At 53.0% G+C, this 23,850-nt stretch overlaps 3 protein-coding genes and 1 long non-coding RNA gene across 5 annotated transcripts; 1 reads left to right on the top strand and 3 right to left on the bottom strand.

Moving 5' to 3' along the window:
* Positions 1-340: 340 nt before the first annotated feature.
* Positions 341-7,612, bottom strand: ELOB (elongin B). Its single transcript, XM_054714638.1, has 4 exons — positions 7,509-7,612; positions 7,256-7,390; positions 6,037-6,142; positions 341-526 (listed from the first exon to the last, which is right to left on the bottom strand). The coding sequence occupies exons 1-4, from the start codon at positions 7,509-7,511 to the stop codon at positions 414-416; spliced, it is 357 nt and encodes a 118-aa protein (XP_054570613.1). The 5' UTR covers positions 7,512-7,612; the 3' UTR covers positions 341-413.
* A 51-nt stretch (positions 7,613-7,663) lies between these two features.
* Positions 7,664-10,158, top strand: LOC129148691 (uncharacterized). Its single transcript, XR_008555654.1, has 2 exons — positions 7,664-7,748; positions 9,940-10,158. It is a non-coding gene; the product is annotated as an uncharacterized LOC129148691 (long non-coding RNA).
* Positions 10,159-12,184: 2,026 nt separating this feature from the next.
* On the bottom strand, positions 12,185-16,548 carry PRSS33 (serine protease 33). The gene is made up of 7 exons (XM_054714636.1): positions 16,409-16,548; positions 14,702-14,810; positions 14,299-14,325; positions 13,992-14,154; positions 13,574-13,845; positions 13,203-13,372; positions 12,185-13,002 (listed from the first exon to the last, which is right to left on the bottom strand). The coding sequence occupies exons 2-7, from the start codon at positions 14,745-14,747 to the stop codon at positions 12,832-12,834; spliced, it is 849 nt and encodes a 282-aa protein (XP_054570611.1). The 5' UTR covers positions 14,748-14,810; positions 16,409-16,548; the 3' UTR covers positions 12,185-12,831.
* Positions 16,549-16,564: 16 nt separating this feature from the next.
* PRSS41 (serine protease 41) lies at positions 16,565-23,623 on the bottom strand. 2 transcript variants are annotated; one of them, XM_054714634.1, is made up of 7 exons: positions 23,542-23,623; positions 23,426-23,455; positions 23,310-23,336; positions 22,940-23,108; positions 21,515-21,798; positions 17,307-17,461; positions 16,565-16,922 (listed from the first exon to the last, which is right to left on the bottom strand). In XM_054714634.1, exons 1-7 carry the CDS (start codon positions 23,606-23,608, stop codon positions 16,677-16,679), a joined length of 978 nt encoding a protein of 325 aa, XP_054570609.1. In that variant the 5' UTR covers positions 23,609-23,623; the 3' UTR covers positions 16,565-16,676. The 2 variants fall into 2 exon arrangements, with proteins under 2 accessions (XP_054570609.1, XP_054570610.1); XM_054714635.1 differs by lacking the exon at positions 23,310-23,336.
* Positions 23,624-23,850: the final 227 nt, after the last annotated feature.

Below are 23,850 nucleotides of genomic sequence, written 5' to 3'. Positions count from 1 at the left end.
GGCACCTGTCTGGAAGCCAGTGTGCTGAGGTGGAGGGGGAAGCAGCAAAGGGGACTATTGATTGGGAATGAACAAAGCTTCAAACCTTTTGCCCCTAGGCAGGAGCAGGCTGAAAAGACTAGCCTAGGGCTCTGGGTTTCTCCCAGTTCTTTCCCCATGGCCTTTGAGAAGACAGGCTGGGCTGGATTGATGACCACAGAGAGCCTGTGGTCCAGCAGGCCAGCCCTGGCAGGCAAGAGAGGCTGGGAAGGAGTCTTGCAAGGAGTGAGCCCCACCCTAGTGAGGCTGATGCCTGGAGTCAGGAGAGGGAGGGTGCACATAAAGAGGCAGCAACCAGGCAGACACCCAAATCTCTTTTATTTGGGGAGGGGGAGGAGGTTGGAGCACTGGGAAGGAGCGGGCCCCAGGCCCTCTCACTGCACGGCTTGTTCATTGGCACTGCTTCCTGAGTCCTGTGGCTTCATCACGTCAGGCAGCTCTGGAGGGCTGGAGAAAGGTTCAATGCGCAGAGCTTCAAATGCATCATCTGGAGAGGAAAATAGGGGGAGCTGAAGGAGATACCCACCCTCTAACTTCTGGGGACCTCCAAGCAAACCCTCTCCTTCCCCCCACACCCCAAAGTGAGTCTCCTCCACAACCCTGACCTACCTACATCCAACTGCCTAGATTCAGTGGCCCTATTGGAATGTCTCCCACCTCTACAGGGCTAACTGACCCTGTTCTCCTCCCTGAGCCTGGCCATCCTGGGGCCCATTTCCTTACCCTCTGCACCTATCTCCTTGTTTCCTTCACATCCCTTCTCTACCAAGCAGTGATTTTAAAAATCAAAACAGCCCTAGCTGGTTTGGCTCAGTGGATAGAGTGTCAACCTGCAGACTGAAGGGTCCCAGGCTCATATCCGTTCAAGGGCATATACTTTGTTTGCAGGCTCAATCCCCAGCCTTAGTCAGGGCATGTTCGGGAGGCAACCAAGTGATGTGTCTCTCCCTCTCCCATTGTCTCTAAAAATCAATGAAAAAAATATCTTCTGGAGAGGATTTTTTTAAAAATGAAACCAAACTATTTCATCCCTCCTTAAAATCTTCCAGTATCTTGTAACATACTCTGAATAAAATGTCAAGTTCTTGCCATCATGTTTTCTCCAATCACTCCTGTGTTATTCAGTTCCCATATCAAGCTTTCTGCCTCAGAGCCTTTGCACTTAGTGGCCCAAGCCTGCCATTCCATGACATTCAAACCAAACCACCTTAGAGAAGCCTTCCCCAGCCATCCCACATGAACCACCACTCTGCATCCCGATGCCCTGTGCATTGCCTTGGAGCACTTAACTGGCCAAAATGGCTCTCTGTTCTTTAGAAACTGTGGCTTCCCTGTCAGCACAGGGCAAATGAACCCCATTTCACTTTTCCTTATTTATTGTTAATCCTCACTCGATATTTTCCCATTGATTTTTAGGGAGAGTGGGAGAGGGAAACATCGATGTGAGAGAAACACATCGGTTGGTTGCCTCTTGCACAAACCCTGACCAGGGCCTGGGCCAGGGAGAAGCCTGCAACTGAGGTACATGCCCTTGACCGGAATCGACCCCGGGACCCTTTGGTCCGCAGGCCGACGCTCTTATCCGTTGAGCAAAGTGGGCTCGGGCCCCATTTCACTTTTCTTCTGCACTTCCTTCCACCCAGGAGACTGTTCACTTGATCTGGCTCAGGGTTCCCAATCTATTAGGTCCCCCAGGGAAAATTGGCCATATCCAGCAAATCTTTGAATTATCATAACTTGGGAGGTGGAAGTCTGCAGATGGCATTTCTGGTAGTGGTCAGAGATGCTAAGCATCCTGCAATACACAAGACAACCCCACACAAGATTATCCAGCCCCAAATGTCAATAGTACTGAAGTTAAGACAGCTGACCAGCTTTATAACTAATTCATCTTAAATCCAGTGACAATTCTTGCCTTAAGCAACCTTTCCTATTCCTTGGATCAAGTCTGGATGATGCCATTTAACACTTGAGTTGAACAATGTCAACTCCCCAACTGAAGCTAGTTTGTGGGTGAGGAGACAGACCAATGTCTTGTCCTTCTGCAAGCTGCACAAGGAAACACTACCCACCTTAGCAAATGATCTGAACTCCCCACATATAGTTAACTTATCCTTAATATGGTACAAGTTTCTGGCCTGCACAGAGATGCTGGGAGATTAAGTGATGCACTGTTAAGAGAGTGCCTGCCAACCTCAGGCAAGGTCCTGGCAGCTTGCATCTAAACCATGACTCCCCTACATAACTGCTGGCAAGTCTTTGCCCACATCTCCAAAATATGGATGGCAATGCTTACCTCTCAGGGCTACCAAGAGGATGAGATAAGCCCTGGCCAGTGTTCTCAGTGGTTAGAGCACCAGCCCAAGCACCGAAGCGTCTCTATCTCCCCATTCCTCCCTCCCACTCTAAAAATCAATGGGGGGACGGGAATATCCTTGGGTGAGGATTAACAAAACAAAGAGGAGACCTTACAATGAAAATAAAACACAGAGCACAGGGCCCAGGTACTCAGTAGGTCCTCTCAGGTCCAAGATGGTGGTAGCATAGGAGAAGGTTAAACACTCCGCCTCCCATGAGCAAACTCAAGTATACAAATAATAGAGCAATTCTTCATGCAAGATAACTGAGGGTCGAATGAATAATTTCTGAACAAGAGAATAGAGAAGGTTGGGAAGTCACAAAGCCATCTAGCAGCTGTGGGAACTCTGGCCAGAGAAGCCAGTGAGCACCGTTGTTCACATTCCCCTACACTTGATAGGGCTGGGGAGCTCTATCCAAGTGCTTTGGCCTACCTGCGAGATCACCACTGGGTGTTCCTGGCTACACTGCAGTCTTTTGCCTCCCAACAGAGGGAACAAGCCAGGAATAAGGCATCACCACAAATACCTGGCCTCCCTGCTGGGAGCCACTCTAGCCCACATAGGCTAGTACTCCAGCTAAGACTACATAGAGGTAACTTCTTCACAAGACCACTTTCTGTACAATAACAAAAAAGAGCATGTACAGAGAAAGGTGGGGAGCCCCGGGACTGCAGGGAATTCTACAAGGTTGGCATTGTTTCCCCAAACTTGTTTATGTCCCCCTCCGCCTCCACAGGGTGGTCATGGGCTCTATCCAGGTGCTCTGGCCTACCTGCAAGGTCCCTGGAGCATGTTCCCAGAAACTGCCTGAGCCCATTTCAGCCCTGAACAAAGGGAGCAAGGAAAATCTACAGGTCACTACTACATGCACCTGGCTGCCTAAACCCACCTGGAGCCATTCTGGCTCAGTGGACCAATGCCCTGACGCCTCTTACCAGCCTGCCAAACCCACCCAGCACACACAGCCTACATAGGGTGCTTCTACCTCAGGCTACTTTTTCATGACTGGGGGAGAGAGCTATTTTGTGTAATTCATAAAAACAAACAGAAAGTCAAACAAAATGAAAAGACAGAAGAGTATCTCTTAAATGAATGAACATGAAAAATCCCCAGAAAAATACCTGAAGTAAACGGAAACAAGTAATTTTCCTGACAAAGAATTCAAATAATCATAAGGATGCTCTCCAAACTTGAGAGTAGAAAAGAGGAACTTAGAGAGAACTTCAACAAAGTTAGCAAGTATAATCACAAGCACAACTTTAGAATACATAACTGAAATGAAAAATACATTAGATGGAGGCCCAGGCTACCCAGCCAGCGGCTTCCCTCTGCGGAGCCCCACAATCGATCTCCCCGCAAAGGGAGGCCCAGGCCAGCCAAGCAATCGCACCCCACGCCTGTCGCCCGCAAAGGGAGGCAACTTCACATATAAATTCTACCAAGCATTCGAAGAATTAAACCTATCCTTAAACTATTTCAAAAGAGGAAGAAACACTTCCAAACTCATTCAGCATTACCCTGATACCAAAACCAGATGAAGACATTACAAAAAAACAAAAAACAAATTATAGGTCAATACCTTTGATGGACATAGATGTAAAATTCTCAACAAAATATTAGCAAACCAGGATTAAACACCATGACCAAGTGGGTCATCCCAGAGATGCAAGGATGGTTGGACAACCATAAATCAATCAATGTGATACATCATATTTACAAAATAAAACATAAAAACCATATGATCATCTCAATAGATGCAGGAAAGGTACCGTATTTTCCGGCGTATAAGACGACTTTTTAACCCAGGAAAATCTTATACGCCGGAAAATATGGTGTATCTGAAAACTATAAGACACTAAAGAAATTGAAGAAGATACAAATAAATGGAAGGGTACAGCTTTACAGCTTGCTCATGGACTGGAAGGATAAATGTTAAATGTCCTTACTACCTAAAGCAATACACAGATTCAAGGCAATCCTATTAAAATACCAATGGCATTCTTCTCAGAATTAGAACTAATTCTCAAAGACCGGCATGGCTCAATGGTTAAGCATTGACTTATTAACCAGGAGATCACCACTGAATTCCTGATTGTGGGCTTGATCCCCAGTTGCGGGGAGGGGGGGGGGGCATGCAGGAGGCAGCCAATCAATGATTCTCTTCATTCATCTTTCTTTTCTCTTCTCTCCGCCCCCCCCCTCCGCCCACCATCTCTCTCTTCCTTCTTCTCTGAAATCAATAAAAATATATATTTTTAAAAACCACACAAAGCTACACCCAGCCAGCATGCCTCAGTGGTTGAGCGTCGACCTCTGAACCAGAAGGTCACAGTTTGATTCCAGGTCAGGGCACATGCCTGGGTTTCAGGCTCAATCCCCAGTTAGGGTGGCATGCAGGAGGCAGCCAATCAGTGACTCTCTCTCAATCATTGATGTTTCTATGTCTCCCTCTCCCTTCCTCTCTGAAATCAATAAATATATATATTAAGAAAAAAGAAAAACTTAACAAATAGAACTACGTTACTAAATAATTTTTGCATTGCAAAAGATATGATCAGCAAAATGAAAAGACAACCTACTGAAGAGAGAAAATATTTGCCCTGACACATCTGTAAGGAGTTAATATCCAAAGTATATAAGGAACTCATACAACTTAACACCAAAAAAACAATCCAATTACATAAAATGGTCAGAGAACCTGAACAGACATTTCTCCCAAGAGGACATACCGATGGCCAACAAACATGACACTCAACATCACTAATGATGCAAATTAAATCACAATGAACTATCACCTCACAACTGTCAGAATGCTATCATCAATAAATCAACAAGTAACAAGTGCTGGTGAGTACGTAGAGAAAAAAGAACCCTCATACACTGTTGGTGGGACTGTAAACTTAGTGTAGCCACTATGGAAAACAGTATGGAGATTCCTCAAAAAATTAAAAATAGAGCTACCATATGACCAAGCAATTACTTCTGGATATTTATTCCAGGAAAACAAAAACACTAATTTGAAAAAAAATATGCACCCCTTTGCTCACTGCAGCATTACTAGTAATAGCCAAGATATGGACGTAACCTAGATGTCCATCAAGAGATGGATACAGAAGATGTGGAGACACACACACACACACACACACACACACACACGATGGAATATTATTCAGCAATAAAAAAGAATGAAATCTGGCCATGTGCCATAACATGGATGGACCTAGAGGGTATAATACTAAATGGAGTAAGTCAGACAGAAAAACAAATACCTTATAATTTCACTCATATGTGGGATCTAAAAAAAAACAAAACAAATGAATAAATGCAATAAAACAGACCCATAGATAAGCTGATGGTTGCCAAAGGGGGAGAAGAGAAGAGGGATGGGAATAAAAAAAGGAAAAAAAAGTCCCCTGTAAATATAAACGGGTATCATGAATAGAGACCTTTGAATCCTTCACGAAATAGGCTCCAATTTCTATAAGCATCTTGTTTGTGGGATAACAAATACAGTCACAGGATATTGCCTGATGTTTGTGGGCTGGGAAAACATTGTCCTAGAAGAATAACTGCAGGCTCCCTGATGACCCCTTAACTTCGGCTGTTCGACCCTGTCTGGCTTGGCTGCGCCTCTCACCTGCCCGGAAGGCCAGCCCCACAGTGGCTGGAGCCTGTGGCCTAGCTGTTTGACTGGTGAAGCCACACTCGCCCAGTGTCTTGCTGTCATCCAGAAGTTGGTCATCCTGAGGAGAGAGGCAGGCAGGGTTTCAGGAGAGGCCCCAGGAGGGTCAAGTCCCAAAGCCTCCTCTGGTCAACAACTACAGTGGGCGTCAGAAAGGGTAGAGACAGCCCATAGTAGGGCCCAGCACCGCCACAGAGTTTATCCAAGTTTCCAGGGCCACAGTCAAGTCTTTCCAAATTGGAACCTCCCAAGGTAGGGCTCTGGAATGTTTTTTCCCAAACTCCAGGTGAATCTAATTTTAAGAGCCAGTTACTTAATCTGGCCACAGGCAGACATGGTTTGAATCCCAGCTCTGCCATCCTGGACAAAGTAAACTTTTTGACGTGATGTTTCCTTATCTGTAAAATGGGAATTACTGGAATTCCCAACAGGAGATTTCAGAGTGATGGAGTACATTTGGCAGGGAAGCCCCAGTAGGTATCAGCCACTTAGGTGAAGGACCTCATGCTTCCAGAGACTTTACTCAGGGGCTGACATACAGATTCCCCAATAAAAACCCAAACCACAAGCCATCCTTGCTAAATAACTAGTTGGTTGTAAGAAGGAAGGGGTGGGGGTGCGGGAGCTTTTATAACAACAGCAAGGTTGGGGAGTAATAACAGTTTTGCGAAGAGTTGGTGGGACCGGACTCATCCAAACACCATTTCTTTGTGTGGAGTGTCTGGGCGTCAGTGTGATTCTGATGGGCCTGCAGAGGATTGAAGGTATCCAGAATCAAACCCTGGCTGGGCCAATGACCTTGGGCTCTTAAGTGGCCACTTGCCGAGCTGTTTCCTTAACAACAGAGCAGGGATGTCAAGAGCCGGTACGTCGCGGGTGGGACCGTTGTCGGGATCAGATGCGACGCTGCCCTCGGCGCTCAGCATAGAGCCTGGCGCGCGCCTTTAATACCATCCTTAATCGAGACCTCACGCGTGGCGAACGCTATCGGTGCTTCATCTCCCCGAGTTCGAACACCGCCCCACGTGGGGGAGGTTCAGCCCGCGGCGGCCACCACTGTTTACATCAACGACGACGCCTCCGACCAGGCTCAGGGAGGCGGTTCCCGGCAGCGTTCGCCCCCGGTCCCAGCCTTCGCCAGGCCCCCGCCCTCCCGGAACCGGCGGGGCCGCACCTTGTACAGCCGCTGCTCGTCGGGCGGCCGCTTGAGAATGCCCTCGACGATGCGCTTCAGCTCGAACACGGTGCTCGACTCCTTGGCGTCCGTGAAGATGGTGGTCTTGTGGCGCCGGATCATAAGGAAAACGTCCTGGGGGCAGCGGATGGGCATGAACAGGGAACCCGGCCCCCACGCCCCCCCCGCGCGCGGCCCGCGGCCCCCGCCGCCCCCGGCCCCAGCCCAGCGCCCCTCCCCCACGACCGCTCACCATCGCAGCAGCTGCCTCTCCCACTCGACGCGCCGGCGCGGCCGCGCTCCGCCCCCGTTCCCGGCGTCCCGCGCGCTGGCCCCCAGCGTGCCCTGCGCCCGGCGGCCCCGCCCCGAGGCCGCCATTTTAAGTGATCAGAAAGCGGATTACTCAGACTGTGTGGCCGGCCGCCATCTTGGCGCCGTGGCGCGGGATATCTCCGGCCGGGGTGTCGCGGGTGGTGGGAGTCCGGCAGCGAACGTAAGCGGGAGGGACGTTGTTGGGAATGGCGCCATCTTGGGAGTGGCGAGGTCCCTATCTTTTTTTTTTTTTTTTTATTGATTTTTTACAGAGAGGAAGGGAGAGGGATAGAGAGTAGAAACATCAATGAGAGAGAAACATCGATCAGCTGCCTCCTGCACACCCCCCACTGGGGATAGAGCCTGCAACCAAGGTACATGCCCTCCAGCCCGTCGCTCTATCCACTGAGCCAAACGGTCCGGGCGCAGGTCCCTATGGATCAGTGAGAGGGAGGCCCCCACGCAGGTCCAGCCTTCTTTTGTTGATGGGGGGGCCTAGCTTAGAGCCTAGGGCACTCCCACACCCAGGAAGAGTGAATGAATGATGTGCTTCTTGGTCGTTGGCGAGGCAAACATTAGCATCTCAGTGAGACCTGGGCTGCCATATTGAGGGGCCTGACTCATGATTCCAAGGGCTCTCTGGCGGCCATTTTGAGGAGGTTTTAAATTCTGGACCTCCTGCCACCATATAGGAGGACTGCCCGCATGCCCCTGCCAAAGCCTTAGGTGTAAGTCTGTTTCACCCAGGTCAGAGGAGCTTTATGGCCTGGAATGACCCTAGGAAGCTGCTGGTGGTGTCAGGGAGTGGGCCTGGGGAGGTTCCCTGGCCCCAGGGGCCCTGGGCACCCGCCAGCCTCCCTGCCCAGGTCCGCCTGGGCTTCGGTGGGGCCTCTAGACTTATTCCCTGGCTAGCTGCCTTCCTACGGGGGTATCCTTACCCACAGTCCTCCTTCAGTGCTGGACTCTGTCCTGGGTCACTCCCGATTGCAGTCACACTAGAGCAAGGGATAGAGGCTTTTCTTTTACTTAACCACTCCCAGGGCATTACTGGGGTGTGTCAGAGTCCATGCCGTGGCACCCAGAGCGCAGCCGATGGATGGTGCTGGCTGTCAAGAGCTCTGCAGTTGTTGGGGCTGCAATTTGAGAGTTCCTGAGAGTGGGTGGAAGCGGCTGCCCTGGCCCCGAATCAAGCTGGTGGCTCGCTGCACAGGCTCTGGGCTCAAATCAACTGATAGGCAAGTCCTGGTTCCAGCGCTGACTGTGCAGGTTTGGGCGGCCAACCTCACTCATCAAGGCCCGCTTTCCTCTTCTTCAGGATGGGGAAATAGCCGTTTGTGACGTTTGTAGAGCCTCTCCAAGAGTTAGCACGACATGGATGTTTCCTAAACTCTAACTGGAGTTATTTTTTACTTGTCCTCCCCGGCTCCTCAGGAGCCCTCTGAAGTCCCTTCTCCTCTTGTGACTCCTCCCTCCCTGGGCCCCAAGGCAGCAGCGGCTCCCTGCCAGCACGCGAGGCCCAGGCTGACGTCCACTTGGGCTTCATCCCCTGAGTCAGGAAGTGGCGGGGCAAGTCCTTGGCCAGCCTGAAAGTTTCCTTAGTATCAGCTTCTTTGTGAACAGAGAGTTGGAGGCTTTTAAGTTCCTGTGCTGCTGAGGCGGGGAGGGCTAAGAAGGCAACCAGTAGACCTCCCAGAATGAGGCAGGTACAGGTGGAGTCCTGGGGTTCAGGGACAGGAGAGGGCCCCTCTCCACCCATGATGTTCAGGCCCACCTCAGCCTGAGCACATCTTTCTGGAGCTGGGCTGTATTGCAGATCTTCCTGTGGACAGCTGACTTGTCTGCCCAGCTTGTGTTCACCAGGAGTCACCCTGGAGGTCTGGGGGTGGGGCAGCCCTCTTAGCCCCCACCCCATCCCCCTGAGAATCATGCCTGTCCCCAGCCTCCTCCAGCAGACCAAGTTCAAGCCCCAGCCTATTAAATGTGATCTTGGGCAAGGCACTGAACCTCCACCTGTTTTCCATCCTTGAAGAGAGAATATATAATTGGACCCCCTGGGATATTTGGGAGTATTAGTGAACTAATGCACAGAGAGCACAATGCCAGAGTTCAGGTAATGATGTGTCTGATTGAAACTGTCTCAGGTCACCTGGCCTGGGAGAGGCAGTGAGTCCTTCCCTTCAGAGGGGGGGTCTCTGTCCACTTGGTCGGTTGGTTGTGGGAGGTGACTGCGGGCATCCTGTCATTCAGTGCAATGATACTTCATACACGTAGGAATGGGGTGGGGATGCAATTTGAGGGAAGAACAGGGGCTGACCACCCCCAACCCCTGTGCTCTGTGGTCTCACTAGGTGTATGTATGTCCTCCCTCCTAGAGGCCATGACAGAATGGAAATCTTAAGATGAGTTGGCTAGCCAGCTGCTCTTGCTTCTCTGCCCAGAAAGGCCTGGACCTTTCTGCTCCCTTGCCTCAACTACCCAACGCTCATGACAGGTCCCTCCAAAGTAAGCCTGCAGCGTCTTGGCCTTGGTGGGCCTTCCCCTCCTGTCTATTATTTTTTTAATATTGGTTAATAAATAGTAATTATAAATGACCACTAGTTATTAGTGTGCCTCTCATTTGTCGTGTTTACAATTAACTAATCTCCATGAGGGAAATGACATGGAATTTGAGTCAGTTGCCCAAATTCAATTCTGGCTCCATCTCTTACCCGCTGTGAGCCTTAGGGCATGTCACTGAACCTCTCAAGGCCGGTTTTCACCCATGGAATGGGAAATGAAAACACCCAGGAGAGCCCCCCTCGCCTGGCACAGCACACATGCTCAGTGGGCAAATCCATGGTTGCTGTAGCTGTCAATCTGACTCTCCCAACAGCCTTGATAAGGCAGTTGTTACCAGTTCAGATTAGGGTGGGGAAATGAGGTTGAGTCAGTATTGGGAGAGACAAGGCCATCTGGTTGTAGCACCACAGGGGGAGGTGGGTAACTAGAAAATGCCTACCTTGGACAAGAGACTAGCATCCCCTGTGCAGCCATGGTGGGCCCAGGGCAGGATGCACGGCCAGGCCCTCCCCCCCCCCCCCACCACACACACACACTGACCTTGCTGACAGGATGCTGCAGTCCAGGGTGCTGTGCCAGTGAGCCTGCCAGGCTGAAAAGTGCTGCAACTTGCCCAGCCCACAAGGCTGCCACACCAGGAATAGGCCAAGAAGAACGGGGCTGGGAGGCCACAATATCAGCACAGGAAGAAGCGAAGACAGCAAAGGGAGTAATCCCCCCTCTACCATTCCCAGCTCCCCCTGGAATCAGACCACCTGGGTTCAAATTCCAGTCTATCATCTACCGGCTGCATGACGTCAGGCCTCAGTTTTCTCATCTGACAAATGAGAAAACAAACCTACCTCACAGAGCCTCCGTGAAAAACCCACTGAGATAGTCCCGTGATGCCCTCTGCACAGTGGCCCAGACGCCTGGTAAGAGCCTGACCAGGAGTAGCATTCCTCATTCACTGGCCCTTCCCTTCCCTTCCCAGTTCCTGCCCCTACCCCGCTCCCAGGTTTCGCTTCAGAAACACTGGACTCTGAATGGGAACCCATTACTACAATCACAGCAGGTCCAAGGCTGAGGAACCCTGGCTCCAGCCCCAGGCTTGTTCCCACCTCAATGCTTTGGGAGGCACCCCTTGGCTGGCTTCAGACTGAGAAAGAATTGGGAGAATGGCCAACATCACCCCACAGCGGTCCTTTGGGTCCCACCACAGATGTGACCACAGCCTTTTGCAGGCTGGTCTGCCACAGCCATACCCTGTTCTGGGCACCCTAGTCCCCGATGACCCCCAAGAAACAGCCAAGCTCTCCCCCAGATGGATGGCCCTCACACTGGGGGAGAGCAGCCTGGAGTTCCCTGCTGCCCGGTCCGGTCCGTATTCACACTGCCTGGCCTGGCCTGGCCCACAGCAACCCGGCAGGACCACCTGCTGCAGCCACTTCCTCTCCTGGGAGACAAGGAGGGAGGGAGACAAGGCTTAGGCCTCTGTGGGGGCAGCTGCTTGGGCCTGCCCCACCAGGCTGCACCTTTGATGATGGCCTTCCTGTTAACTCTTTACCGACTGCTGCTGTCAACTCCAAAGATTAGGCTTTGGATTTTCCAGGTTCTGTTCAGTTTCTTGTTCTCCCTGCAGCTCTAGAAACTGAGATCTATCTACAGAACGGGTGTCCTTGGCCTGGGGATGAGGAGATGGCAGGTCCCAGGCCCATGAAGGTGGGCAGGGAGCTGTAAAGGGTCTAAGCCCGTCTCCAGATTCAGGTGTCGGGGGTCCTGGGCGTGGGGGTTCTGTGTAAGGCTAGGACCCAGCCCCAGACTCCCCCAGGGCACGGGTGGGGTAATGACAGAAACAACAGCAGAAATGCCAGCCAGGCCTGCCTGGGGGCTCCTGGCCCCTTTTGGGCAGAGGGCACGATGCCAGGTGGTCCAGACTCCTGAGCCTGGTGGAGGCCCACCCTGCCCCCAGGTATCTTCATTGTGGTGGGGCAAAATCTGGATTCATTTCCTATTGTTGTGTAACCAGTGACGGCAAACACGGCAGCTTTAAACAACACACATTTACTAAGTCACAGCTCTGTGGGCCAGGAGTCCGGTTGGGCTCAGCTGGGTTCTCTGCCCAGGGTCTCACCAGGCCCAAATCAAGGGCTTGGCCTAGTGGACTCTCATTGGAGGCTGGGGAAGAATTCGCCTCCATGCTTGGTCAACGTGTCCAGATTCGGTTCCTTTCGGTCAGCGCGCTGAGATGTCTCTTTCCCTGACGCCTGTCAGCCAGGGCTGCCCTCAGCTCCTGGAGGCTGCTTGACGTTCCTTGCCATGTGACCCCCCTACCCACCTTCCAAGCTAGCGATGGAGAACCATCTTCTTGGTGCTGAATCCCTCTACACTTTGAACCTCTCCGACCTCCTCCAGAGAGAGGGGCACACAAGCCCAACCGGGAATGCCACTTACCGTCTCCGGGTGCCCAGGCCCAGGCCTGGCTGGAGCTGAGGAGGCTAAACGAGCAGGAAGGGAAGGCAGGAGTGGGAGACCCCCACAGATGGGAGGCTCCTGAGCGGGGCTGGCAGCTCAGGTTTGGTGAGCCCCAAGGAAGGCAGGGGATGGACAGATGGATGGCGAGATGGCTCCTTAGCTTTATCAGGCCTCTGAGCCTCAAAGGGAGAAATGGTAGGGTTGGGGGATGTACAGGTCCCCAGAGGGACCAAGTAGCTGAGGAACCCAGGTCAGTCACCACAGCAGTGGCCGAGGCGAGCCTGAATCCAGCGGCTGTACATGGCGACATTGGTATAGACACCTGGACGGTAGGGCAGAGCACAGCCCTTGCCCCAGCTCACCACGCCCACCAGGACCCAGCGCCCAGACTTCAAGCAGGTCAGGGGTCCCCCAGAATCACCCTGTAGGAGAAAGGCAAGCTTAGGGCCCAGTCCTCTGAAGACTATGGCAGTCCGAGGGCTCCAGGCCCCCGGGTGGTACATCTGGGTTGGGAGCCAGGATGCGGACCCTGGAGGTGGTACCTCCTTGGTCCTGGGTTCAAGGGAGGTAGGGTGCTGGGCACAGGAGCATGGACTCCGAGGTTCGAGGCAGCTTCACGCACCTGGCAGGCATCCTTGTGGCCCTGGGTGTAGCCAGCGCACAGGTTCCCTGGTAACACTATTTGCTCAGCACGGGGCACCTTGGTGCCTACATGGTAGAGGTGGTCACAGGTGCCCGCATCCAGCAATGGCACTCTTACTCCCTGAAGAGGTCGCCACTCTGGAAGTGACACTGGGGGACGAAGGGGGGCTTGTGAGGGATGAGCAGGGTGGGGGGAGAAGCCGCCCCTGAGAATCTAACTTGCCAGGACTGGGAGGGTCCGATTCCCAGATTGAAGCTGTGGTGGGAGGGATTCCCGGTCAGAGGAAGCAGGAGGGGGAAGGCCCGGCCCGCCCCCCCCCCCCCGCCCCCGTGCCCCGCCCTCTGCCTCACCTCCTGGGGAGAGGCTGCCCCAGCCAGTGACCCAGCAGGGAGTACCCGGGGGCGGGCGGGCCCCGGGTTCCGGCAGGCACACCGGCTGGACCCGGGAGCTCAGGAGCACTGGGCGGCGCAGCTGGAGCAATGCCAAGTCTCCACGGGCCCCGTCCTCAGAGTAGTCGGGGTGCAGCAGCACCCTCTGCACGGGCACCGAGAGAGCGCGGGGCGAGGCCTGGCCCAGACGGAGCGCCCCGAGGCGCACGCGGTACTGGGACACTGGCGCCTGCCTGCGGGACAGGAGCAGGCTGCTGACCGCAGCCCCGCACCAGGGCCCAGTCCCCGCGCCTCCGCTAGGTGGGGCCCAGCTGCCCGCTCCCCCCGCCCCCATCCCTGTACCCCTGAGTGAGCCTGAGCCTGGCGTCTGGCCGCTGACCTCTGGAAGCAGTGCCCCGCGGTCAGGACCCACTGCGGGGCGATGAGCGAGCCCCCACACACGTGCACCCCGCGGTGCTGGATGCTCGCCTGCCACGGCCACTCTCCGGCCCGGGCGTCCTGGCCCCCCACGATCCGACTGGACACACGAGGCTGCCCGCAGGCTGCGGCGAGAGGACAAGGGGGACGGCCAGAGTGGGCGGAGGACTGGAGACTTGGGAAGGGGGGGAGGGGGCGGGGAGACTTAGAGCCAGGTTAGGTAGGGGTGGGCTCCGGGGGTGGGGGGAGGGGACCTGAGGCGTCCTAACCTGCAGACTCCAGTGTCCCAGCCACGCCTGGAAGAGGAAGTAGGGAAGGCACTGGATTATGGATTTGGTATCAGATCACGGACCGAGGGGAAGGGTGGTTACAGATAAGGAAGGAAGGTGGAACATATTTGTTGCATTAACCTGGTGCCAGGATTGTGTCCACCCGGTTACCCAATTTAACTTCCCCAGAGCGCTGTGTGGCGGGGACTTAGACCCATTGTGAAGACAGCACCTCCAGGTTTGGAGAGCCCAAGGTCAGTGACAGAGAGAACGTGAGCCCTTGGAGCCAAGGTTAGAGTGCCCTGCTGTGCTCTCTGGGAGCCAGGCCCGAGAGGGGTGAGATGGGACATCTGGCAGCCAAGGTCCCTGTGGTCGGCACCCGTGGCCCCTGTCCCACACTCACCTGGCAGCAGCAGGAGCAGTGCCCGGAGGCAGGGAGCCCCCCTCATTCTGCCTTTAGGACTGTGCTGGGTAAAGGTGGCCCTGCCCAGGGCTTAGCCTCTCGTGGGAGCCTGCAGAGAGAGGAAAGAGGGTCCTAGCCCCGAGCACGTGTGTCCCAGAGGCCGTTCCGTCTTCCCTCAGCCCCCGGGAGTCTCAGGCTTATGCCCAGGGCCCAGCTGTCTGCTCCCAGGCTCCAGGGAACACCCTTGTCCCCAGCCCCTTTGAGACTTGGGCGCCCTAGGCCTCCAGGCAAGTCCCTTCCCCACCCTCTATTTCCATTGCCCCACTGCTGCCCCCCCACCCACCCTGCCAGCCCCTGGACCCTGCTCTCACCCTCACAGCCTGGTGCCCTCCCAGCTGACTGGGCTGGCAGTGTCTGTGGGGGCTTAAAAGGCCAGGAGGGCGGGCCCTGGCCAGGGGTAATTAAGGAGACCAGGGCGGGGCTGCGGCTTCACCTGTCCAGCCTCAAACAAAGATGCTTTGAGCAGCACTTACAAGGTGGCAGGAAAGGGACACGTGCAATTCTCAAAAGAAGCCTGGTTTGGGCCAAGGTGCTGGAAACGGGGGACAGGAGCCCAGCCAGGCAAGGGCAGTGAGGTGGGGGGGAGAAGGGGGGCTGCGGTCAGGCCAGGAAGTTCCAAAGGATCCTTGGCAGCTCTCCTCCAAACCTGACCCAGGCCCCAGGCTCCTTACAGGGCTGGTTGCTAAGGCACCAAGTTCCGGCTTGGCGGGCCCAACATGGAGCCCAGACCCCAGGCCTGGCCAAGTGCTCTCTGGACCCAGGCCCTGGTGAGCTGGGTGACCCCAGCGGTCCCGTCCCCTCACTGAGCATCAGTGTCCTCATGGTGGCCAGGGGGAAGGGGAGACCCAGCCTCGCAGGGCTGCCCCAGGGCACGAAGCCCAAGTGTGCTGCGCTGCTGGCAGGTGTGGGGCAGAAACCAGGCAGGTCTGCTCTCTGAGGGCCTCGCACCTGCCTCTCCACAGCAGGGAACTGTAGGGTGGGGAACCGAGGGAAGAAATGGGGACCAACCTTAGCTCCTCACACATCTTGAGCTCACAGCACGGGGGAATCTTGTGAAAACGCAGATCTGCCTGAGCAGTTCCAGGTGCCCCTGAGTGGGCCCTGCTGGCCTGATCCCTGGTCATGCTGAGGCGGAGTTCTGGGACACCAGTGAGGAGCCAGACAAACTTGGTGCTGCCCGCCTCCACCAGGCCGCCTTCTGGTGCTGCAGCAGCTCCTTGGGCACTAGCGCCCTCACCCATGCCACCAGGACAACCCTCAGCCCGTGGGGCCAGGAGAGAAGGGCCCCACACAGCACCCTTGTCCTCCCGGAGCCTGTGGTTTCTCAGGGGCCCCCAGCGGGACTCTGCCTCAGTAACCTCCTCATTCAGGCAAACGTCATGGGGTTCTTCCTTCCCTGCCTCAGTTTCCCCACTCCTCACCGGCGCTTCTTGGTATTGGCCTCCCAAATAAACTACCCGCACCCCAGTCCTTGTCCCAGGTCAGCCTTGGGGGGGAGGGGGGCACATTAAGACCAGGAGCACCTGACATCTGTGTGATGAGCACTGGGGTGTTAGGGGGCATGTCCTCCACAATACCCCACTCCAGTCTTCCTGGCCCCCGAGTGCTACTAATGTCCTTCCATAAATCCTTTCTGATTGAACTAACCTGTGAGGATTCTCCTGTTTGCAACCAAAATACGTGCAGTGCAGACAAGCAGAGAGAGAACTGGGACTTAGGGAGTGGTCTTGGAGAAGACGGGACATAAGTGACTATGAGAGTGTCCAGGAAGCCACCCAAGTCCACAAAATGCTCTGCAAGGAATCAATGAAAATGCACACATTTATTAGCAAAGGAGACAGAAGGGGACCAGAGCCTGGTCCGGCAGACAGTCCAGGCGTGTCCACCGCCCTGGGTAAATGTGCCTGGGCCCCGGTCAGGGTGCACAGGCCAGCTGCATGAGCGGGGCAGCCCAGAGCAGAGGGAGGAGCCGCAGAAGTGGGGAGGGGTCTGGCCCGGGTGTGCTGTGGGCCGTGAGCTTCTGGATCCAGCTGAAGTATCGACTGATGTTGGTGTAGACACCGGGTCGGTTGGGCCTACCACAGCCCACTCCCCAGCTCACGATTCCAATCTGAATCCACAGTCCATTCTTTTCACAGGTCAAGGGGCCACCTGAGTCACCCTGGGGAGCAGCACAGGTGAGCCTGGCCTGGGGCACGAGGGGCCAGTGGGGAGACCCCCCAGAACAGGAGGGGCTATGGAGCTGGGCAAACTAGGTGCAAATCCTATTCCTCCCCCTGGAGGTGACCAAGCCTCAGTTTTCACATCTGCAAAGGGGGGCAAACGTCGCTACCCACCAGGAGTCACATGAGGCCCCAAAGAGACACTATCAATGCAAAACGAGCTTTGATAGGCAGGGTAAGTAAGGGCGAAATCACTTTCTCATTAATCAACTCTGAGGGCAGGTTGGTCATGGGGGGTGGGGGTGAGGGATTGCTCTCAGGCCAAGGTTGAGAGCGGTGGTGCCTGTTTCCAGCAAGGCTCTGACGGGGGCGGGGGCACTCACTCTGCAGGCGTCGTGTTTGCCGTCCTCAGAGCCAGCACAGATCACGTCATCTGCCATTCTATAGAAGAAATTGGGCTGTTGGAACAGGAAATTACACCTGGAGTTGTTTATGATGGAGACCCGTACTTCCCGGAGGATGTAGGGAGCCGGCAGCTCTGCATAGGAGTTGAGGAAACAGAGAAAGAGAGCATCCTGAGCCTCTCCTCTGCCATCAGGTTGGGAGGGATGAATGGGCTGTGGGAACGGAGACCCCTGGGCACCCACAATGCCTGGGCCATTGTTCTTTAAAAACAAAAAGGTTTTTATTGATTTCTTAGGGAGAGGGAAAGAGATTGGTGTGAGAAACATCCACCGGCTGCCTCTTGCACGCCCCCTACTGGGGATTGAACCTGCAATCCGGGTATGTGCCCTAACCAGGAATTGAACTGGCGATCCATGCATGGGATGATGCTCAACCAACTGAGTGACACTGGCCAGGGCTGGGCCATTGTTCTTTTCTTTAAAAATAAATAAATAAATAAATAAATAAATAAATAAATAAATAAATAAATAAATAGATAGATAGATAGATAAAGTTGTTGATAATCCTCACTGAGGATATTTTTCCATTGATCATTTTTTTTTTTTTTAGAGAGAGAGAGGGGAAGACAGAGAGAAATGTCAATGTGAGAGAAACACATCAATTGGTTGCCTCCTGCATGTGCCCTGACCAGGGCCCAGGCTGTGGAGGAGCCTGCAACCAAGGTATGTGCCCTTGACCAGAATCGAACCCAGGACCCTTTGGTCTGCAGGCTGACGCTCTACTCAATGAGCCAAACTGGCTTTTTAAAAAAATAATTTTGATTTACTGATTTCAGAAAGAGGAGGGAGACGGAGATAGAAATATCAATGATGAGAGAGAATAATTGATCGCTGTCTCCTGCATGCTCCTTGCTGGCAATCGAGCCCACAACCCAGGCATGTGCCCTGACTGGGAATCGAACTGTGACCTCCTAGGCCATAGGTGGACACTCAACCACTGAGCCACACCAATAGGGCAAGGGCCATTGTTCTTTTTAAAATATTTATTTCTTTATTTTAAATATATTTTTATTTATTTCAGAGAGAAAGGGAGAGGGAAAGAGAGATAGAAACATTAATGATGAGAAAGAATCATTGATCAGCTGCCTCCTGCATGCCCCCTTCTGGGTATCGAGCCTGCAACTTGGGCATGTGCCCTAGACCAGAATTGAACCTGGGACCCTTTAGTCCTCAGGCCAACGCTCTGTCCATTGAGCCAAACTGGTTAGGGCTAGGATGACATATTTAAAGTGCTGAAAGAATAAAAATTAATCAAGAATTCTTTATCAGGCAAAACTATCCCTCAGAAAATGAAGAAGTTAAGACACTTTCAGATAAACAAATGTTGAGAGGATTCACGGTTAGATCTACCCAATGAAAAATGGGAAAGGGAGCCCTTCAGGCTGAAATGAAAGACACTAATCAGTAACTTAAACTCATAGGAAGAAATAAAGAACACTGGTACAGCCCTGGCCAGTGTTGCTCAGTGGTTAGAGTGCTGGCCCACACACCAAAGGGTCTCAGGGTTGATTTCCAGTCAAGGGCACATGCCTGGGTTGCAGGCTTGATCCCTGGCCCCTGTTAGGGCACGTGTGGGAGGCAACCAATCTATCTCATATTGTTTCTCTTTCGCTCTCAAAATCAATGAACATATTCTTGGGTGAGGATTAAACAAAAAAGATCCTGCCCAACTAAAAAGAAAAAGAAAAAGTGGAACAAGTTGGAGGACTCACACTGCCAAATTTTAAAACATGCTATAAAGCTAAAGGAATCAACAATGAAATCCTGGCACAAGGATAAACATACAGACCAGTGGACTAAAATTGTGAGTCTAGAAATAAATCTATGCATCTATGGTAAATCCACTTTTGACAAAGGTGCCAAGACAATTCAATGGAGGAGAGAACAATCTCTTCAACAAACGGTGCTTGCATAACTGAATACTGTACGCAATGCAAAAGAATGAAGGTGGGCCCTGGCCAGTGTTTCCCAGTGGTTAGAGTGTCATCCTGCCCACCGAAGGGTCATGGGTTCGATTCCCAGTCAAGGGCATGTACCTGGGTTGCAGGTTCGAGCCCTGCTCTTGTCAGGGCATATGTGGGAGGCAACCAATCGACGTGTCTCTCTCACATTGATGTTTCTCTCCCCCCCCTCCTCCCTCCCTTCCACTCTCTCTCTAAAATAAAAAAATCAATGGAAAAGATATCCTCGGATGAGAATTAACAATAAAAAAGAATGAAGTTGGACTCCTCCTTCATACCATATGCAAAAATAAACTCAAAATGGATCAAAGATATAAATATAAGCACTAAAACAATAAAACTTTTAAAGAAAACATAGAGGTAAATCTTCATGACCTTGTATTTTCCAATGGTTTCTTAGATGTGACTTCAAAAGCATAAACAACATAAGAAAAACATAATTTGGACTTCATAAAATATTTTTAAATTGTGCATCAAAAGACACTATCAAGAAAGTGAAAAGAAACCTCCAGAATTAGAGAAAATGTTTGCAAATCATATACCTGATAAGGGTCTAGTATGCAGAATATATAAAAAGTGATTACAATGAAACAACAAAGACAACTCAATTTAAAATAGGTAAAGAACTTGAATATTTCTCTAAGAAAGATATACAAGTGGCCATCACACACATGTAATGATGCTCAACATAACTAGTCATTAAAGAAATGCAAATCAAAACCACAATGAGATTCCACTTCACACCCACTAGGATGGCAAAAATTATAAAAATTTGGAAAATAACAAGCTGAGGAAAATGAAGAGAATTTATTACCCCCATTTATTGTTGACAGGAATGGAAAATGGTGTGGAACATTGTTAGTTCTTCAAAAGTTAAACATGGAATTACCATGTGATCCAGAATATATATGCAGAATTGAAAAAGGACGTTCAAACAATAATTTGTATACTGATGTTCATAGCAGCTCTATTTGCAATACCCAAAAGGAAGGAACAACACAAATGTCCATCAATGGATAAATAAATAAATATGGCCCTAACCGGTTTGGCTCAGTGGATAGAGCGTCGGCCTGTGGACTGAAGGGTCCCAGGTTCGATTCCGGTCAAGGGGCATGTACCTTGGTTGCAGGCACATCCCCAGTAGGTAGTGTGCAGGAGGCAGCTGATTGATGTTTCTAACTCTCTATCCCTGTCCCTTTCTCTCTGTAAAAAATCAATAAAATATATTTAAAAAGAAGAAATAAATATGATTTATCCATACATGGAATATTACTCAGTCATAAAAAGGAATGAAGTTCTGATTTCATGCTACATGAACCTTAAAAACATTATGCTCATTGAAAGAAACCAGACACAAAATGTCATATGTTGTATGATTCCATTTCTATAAAATATCCATAACCCATAGAGATAAAAAGCTGGCTCGTGACTCAGCTGGTGTGACTCAGTCATTGAGCAACAACCCATAAGACAGGAGGTCACCAATTAGATTCCTGGTCAGGGCACATACCTGGGTTTTGGGCTTGATCCCCAGTAGGGGACGTGTAGAAGGCAGCTGATGGATGTTTCTATCTCTCTATCCCTTACCCTTCCTCTCTCTCAACTCAATAAAAACATAGATATTTTTAAAAATCTGGTTAGTGGCTGCTAAGGGCTGGAGGGAGTGGGTAATGGGGAGTGACTGTTTAGTGGTTGTGGGGTTCCATTTTGAGATGATGAAAATGTTCTGCAATTAGGTGGCGACGATGGTGCAAACTGTGAGTATACTAAACCCCACTGGATTGTATATACTTTAAAATGGTGAATTTCATGGTTTGTGAATTAAATCTCAATTATAAAAAAAAGCCAACACCCAAGGCCTCACTGAAAAATCCACCCCCAAAACTCCAGTTCCCTGCAGGTTGAGGAATTTGGCCTGGGGGGTGGGGGGCTGGTCCTCTCTCAGTGCTGGCTCTGGCTCACTGTCTCTGGGGAGGACAAGGAACTGAGTGGGCACAGAAAGTCCTGCCCTTTCAGGGGGAGGAGGAGTGGCCAGCAGGTGGGGAGAGAATGCTGACCAGGCCCACAGAAGGGCCCAGCAGTACCCAGGCCAAGGTCGGGGCTGGTGGGGCTGGGAAAGGAGGATAATGCCCCCCTCTTTCCCACCCATCTGTCCCCAAGTCTCACTTTTATTCTCACGGATGTCCCCCCAGCCGGTCACCCAGCAGTTACTCTGGTTCTGGAGTTCGAAGGCGGAGGCCATAACACAGATGGGCTGGATGTACTTATTGTAGGTGACCGAGGAGGTCAGCTTCAGCAAGGCAATGTCGCTGAGTGAAGACTCCTTGACATGAGGGTACTCGATAATGTCCTGCACTCTGAAACGATGGTAGATGGCCCCCAGGTTCCAAAGAGATGGGCTGGAAGACAGCTCACCGAACTGGGCCATCCAGTTCGACGGGTCCCTGTTTCTGACAGGGGAGGAGAGAGCAGTTAGAGGTCTTTTTCCTTCTTTTTTCTTAAAATATATTTTTATTGATTTCAGAGAGGAAAGGACAGGGAGAGAGAGAGAGAAACATCAATCATGAGAGAGAATCATTGATCGGCTGCCTCCTGCAACCTCTGCATTGGGGATGGAGCCCGAAACCCAAGCATGTACCCTGACTGGGAATCCAACCATGAACTCCCGGTTCATAGGTCAACGTTCAACCACTGAGCCATGCCGGCCGGTTCAGTTAGGGGTCTTTAGCGAAGTGTGGGCCACCCGGGGCCCGCTCAAAGGGGAGACTGCCCAGGGTGCTACTAGGGCTCACCCTGGACACCAGGAGCAGTTCTCCTCACAGGACAGAGTGTCCAGGGAGCCTGCAACCAAAGCCCCAGAACCCAGAGACCTGGGGCTGGGAGGACAGAGGGTGCCTCCCCCTGCGGTCTGACTGGCCAGTCACTCAACCAGCCTGTCACCCCTCAGAGCCATCCTAAAAAAGTGAATGAGCCCTGACCGGTTTGGCTCAGTGGATGGAGCGTCCGCCTGCGGACTGAAGGGTCCCGGGTTCGATTCCGGTCAAGGGCATGTACCTTGGTTGCAAGCACATCCCCAGTGGGGGGTGTGCAGGAGGCAGCTGATCCATGTTTCTCTCTCATCGATGTTTCTAACTCTCTCTCCCTCTTCCTTCCTCTCCGTAAAAAATCAATAAAATATATTAAAAAACAACAACAACAACGAGTGAGCAGATGCACAGATGCCCAAGTGGGATGCTCAGCAGAGTGGAGTGAAAGCAGCCTCGGGGGCCCCTGCTGCCACAGGCCAGGTCTGTGCGCACTCACCCACCTGGCTCATTCCTCCCCCCGCGGCACCCCTCCCCTGGGAGCGGGAGGCGGGCGGTGAAGGCTAGTAATGCCATTTGGGAGAAGAGAACAAGAAAGTGAAAGGAACAAGACACACAAACGTGCACGGGAATGTTCTGGAAGACCCTTCTGGGAAAAACTGACGAGTTCCCTGCCGGGGCACCATTGGGACTCCCACGGTGTGGGCGGCGGCAGCGGGGCCGGGGCTCAGGAGACCAGGAGGGTCACAGGGGTGTGAGGCCCGCGGGCCGGCCGCCGCAGACTTACTTCCGGAAGCAGTGCGCCGCCGACAGCACCCAGCGCCGGCCGAGCAGGCTGCCCCCGCAGCTGTGGCCTTTGTGGCGGAGCCGCAGGCTCACCTGCCACGGCCAGCGCCCGCGCGCAGCGTCCGTTCCGCCCACGATGAGCGGGTGGATGTTCCGGCGGCCACAGGGCTCTGGGGTGGACAGACGGGCTTGCGGCTGAGCTGCAGGAGACAGCCCCCCCTGCCCGCCCCCGGCCCCAGGGAAACCGTGCTAGGGCCCTGCAGCCCGGGGGGAAGGGGGGGAAGGGGACACAGGGACCCCTTCCCCACAGGGACCCCTTTCCCTCGGTCTGCAGGCCCCGCCCCCTCCCCGCCCCTACGCCCGTCAGTTACGCGTAAGCCACGACGAATTCTTGAAACCTGGGGCGGGAGAGATGAAAAGAGATGGCGCCCTGTGCGTCCTGGCCGCGGTGCCCTGGGCAGGGGGACGCGCATCCTGGGTGCCTTACCTGAAAACAGCTGGTTCTGAACCTGCAACCCTGGGGTGAGGCGAGAAGGTGAGCTCCCCTCGGTCTCCATGCTCCCCATCCTACCCCTGTCACCCCGAGCTCCGGCCTGAGCTCACCCTGCATCTCGAGTTCGACCCTCACCAACAGCTGCACCAGCAGCAGCACCCCGATTCCAGCGCCCATGCCTCCTCTCCCGCGGCTAGACGCCCCCACTGCTTCTGCGGGCTCCAGGGCCGGCGCTGGGGCGCCCCCTGGGGGAGAAGGAGCAACAGCGACCCTGGCGCCACCTTCTCCCAGCTTGACCTCTCTGGCTCCAAGGGCTTCTGGGAACATCAGACCTCACAGCGCCCCAGCTTTGAGTTTCTCCTGCGGCTGGGTCCCCAACTACACCCCTTGATATGACCCAGGAACTAGTGAACGCACTT

Source organism: Eptesicus fuscus, chromosome 4, assembly GCF_027574615.1.
Source record: "Eptesicus fuscus isolate TK198812 chromosome 4, DD_ASM_mEF_20220401, whole genome shotgun sequence".
Lineage (NCBI taxonomy): Eukaryota > Metazoa > Chordata > Mammalia > Chiroptera > Vespertilionidae > Eptesicus > Eptesicus fuscus.
This window is presented reverse-complemented; position numbering and strand designations above follow the sequence as displayed.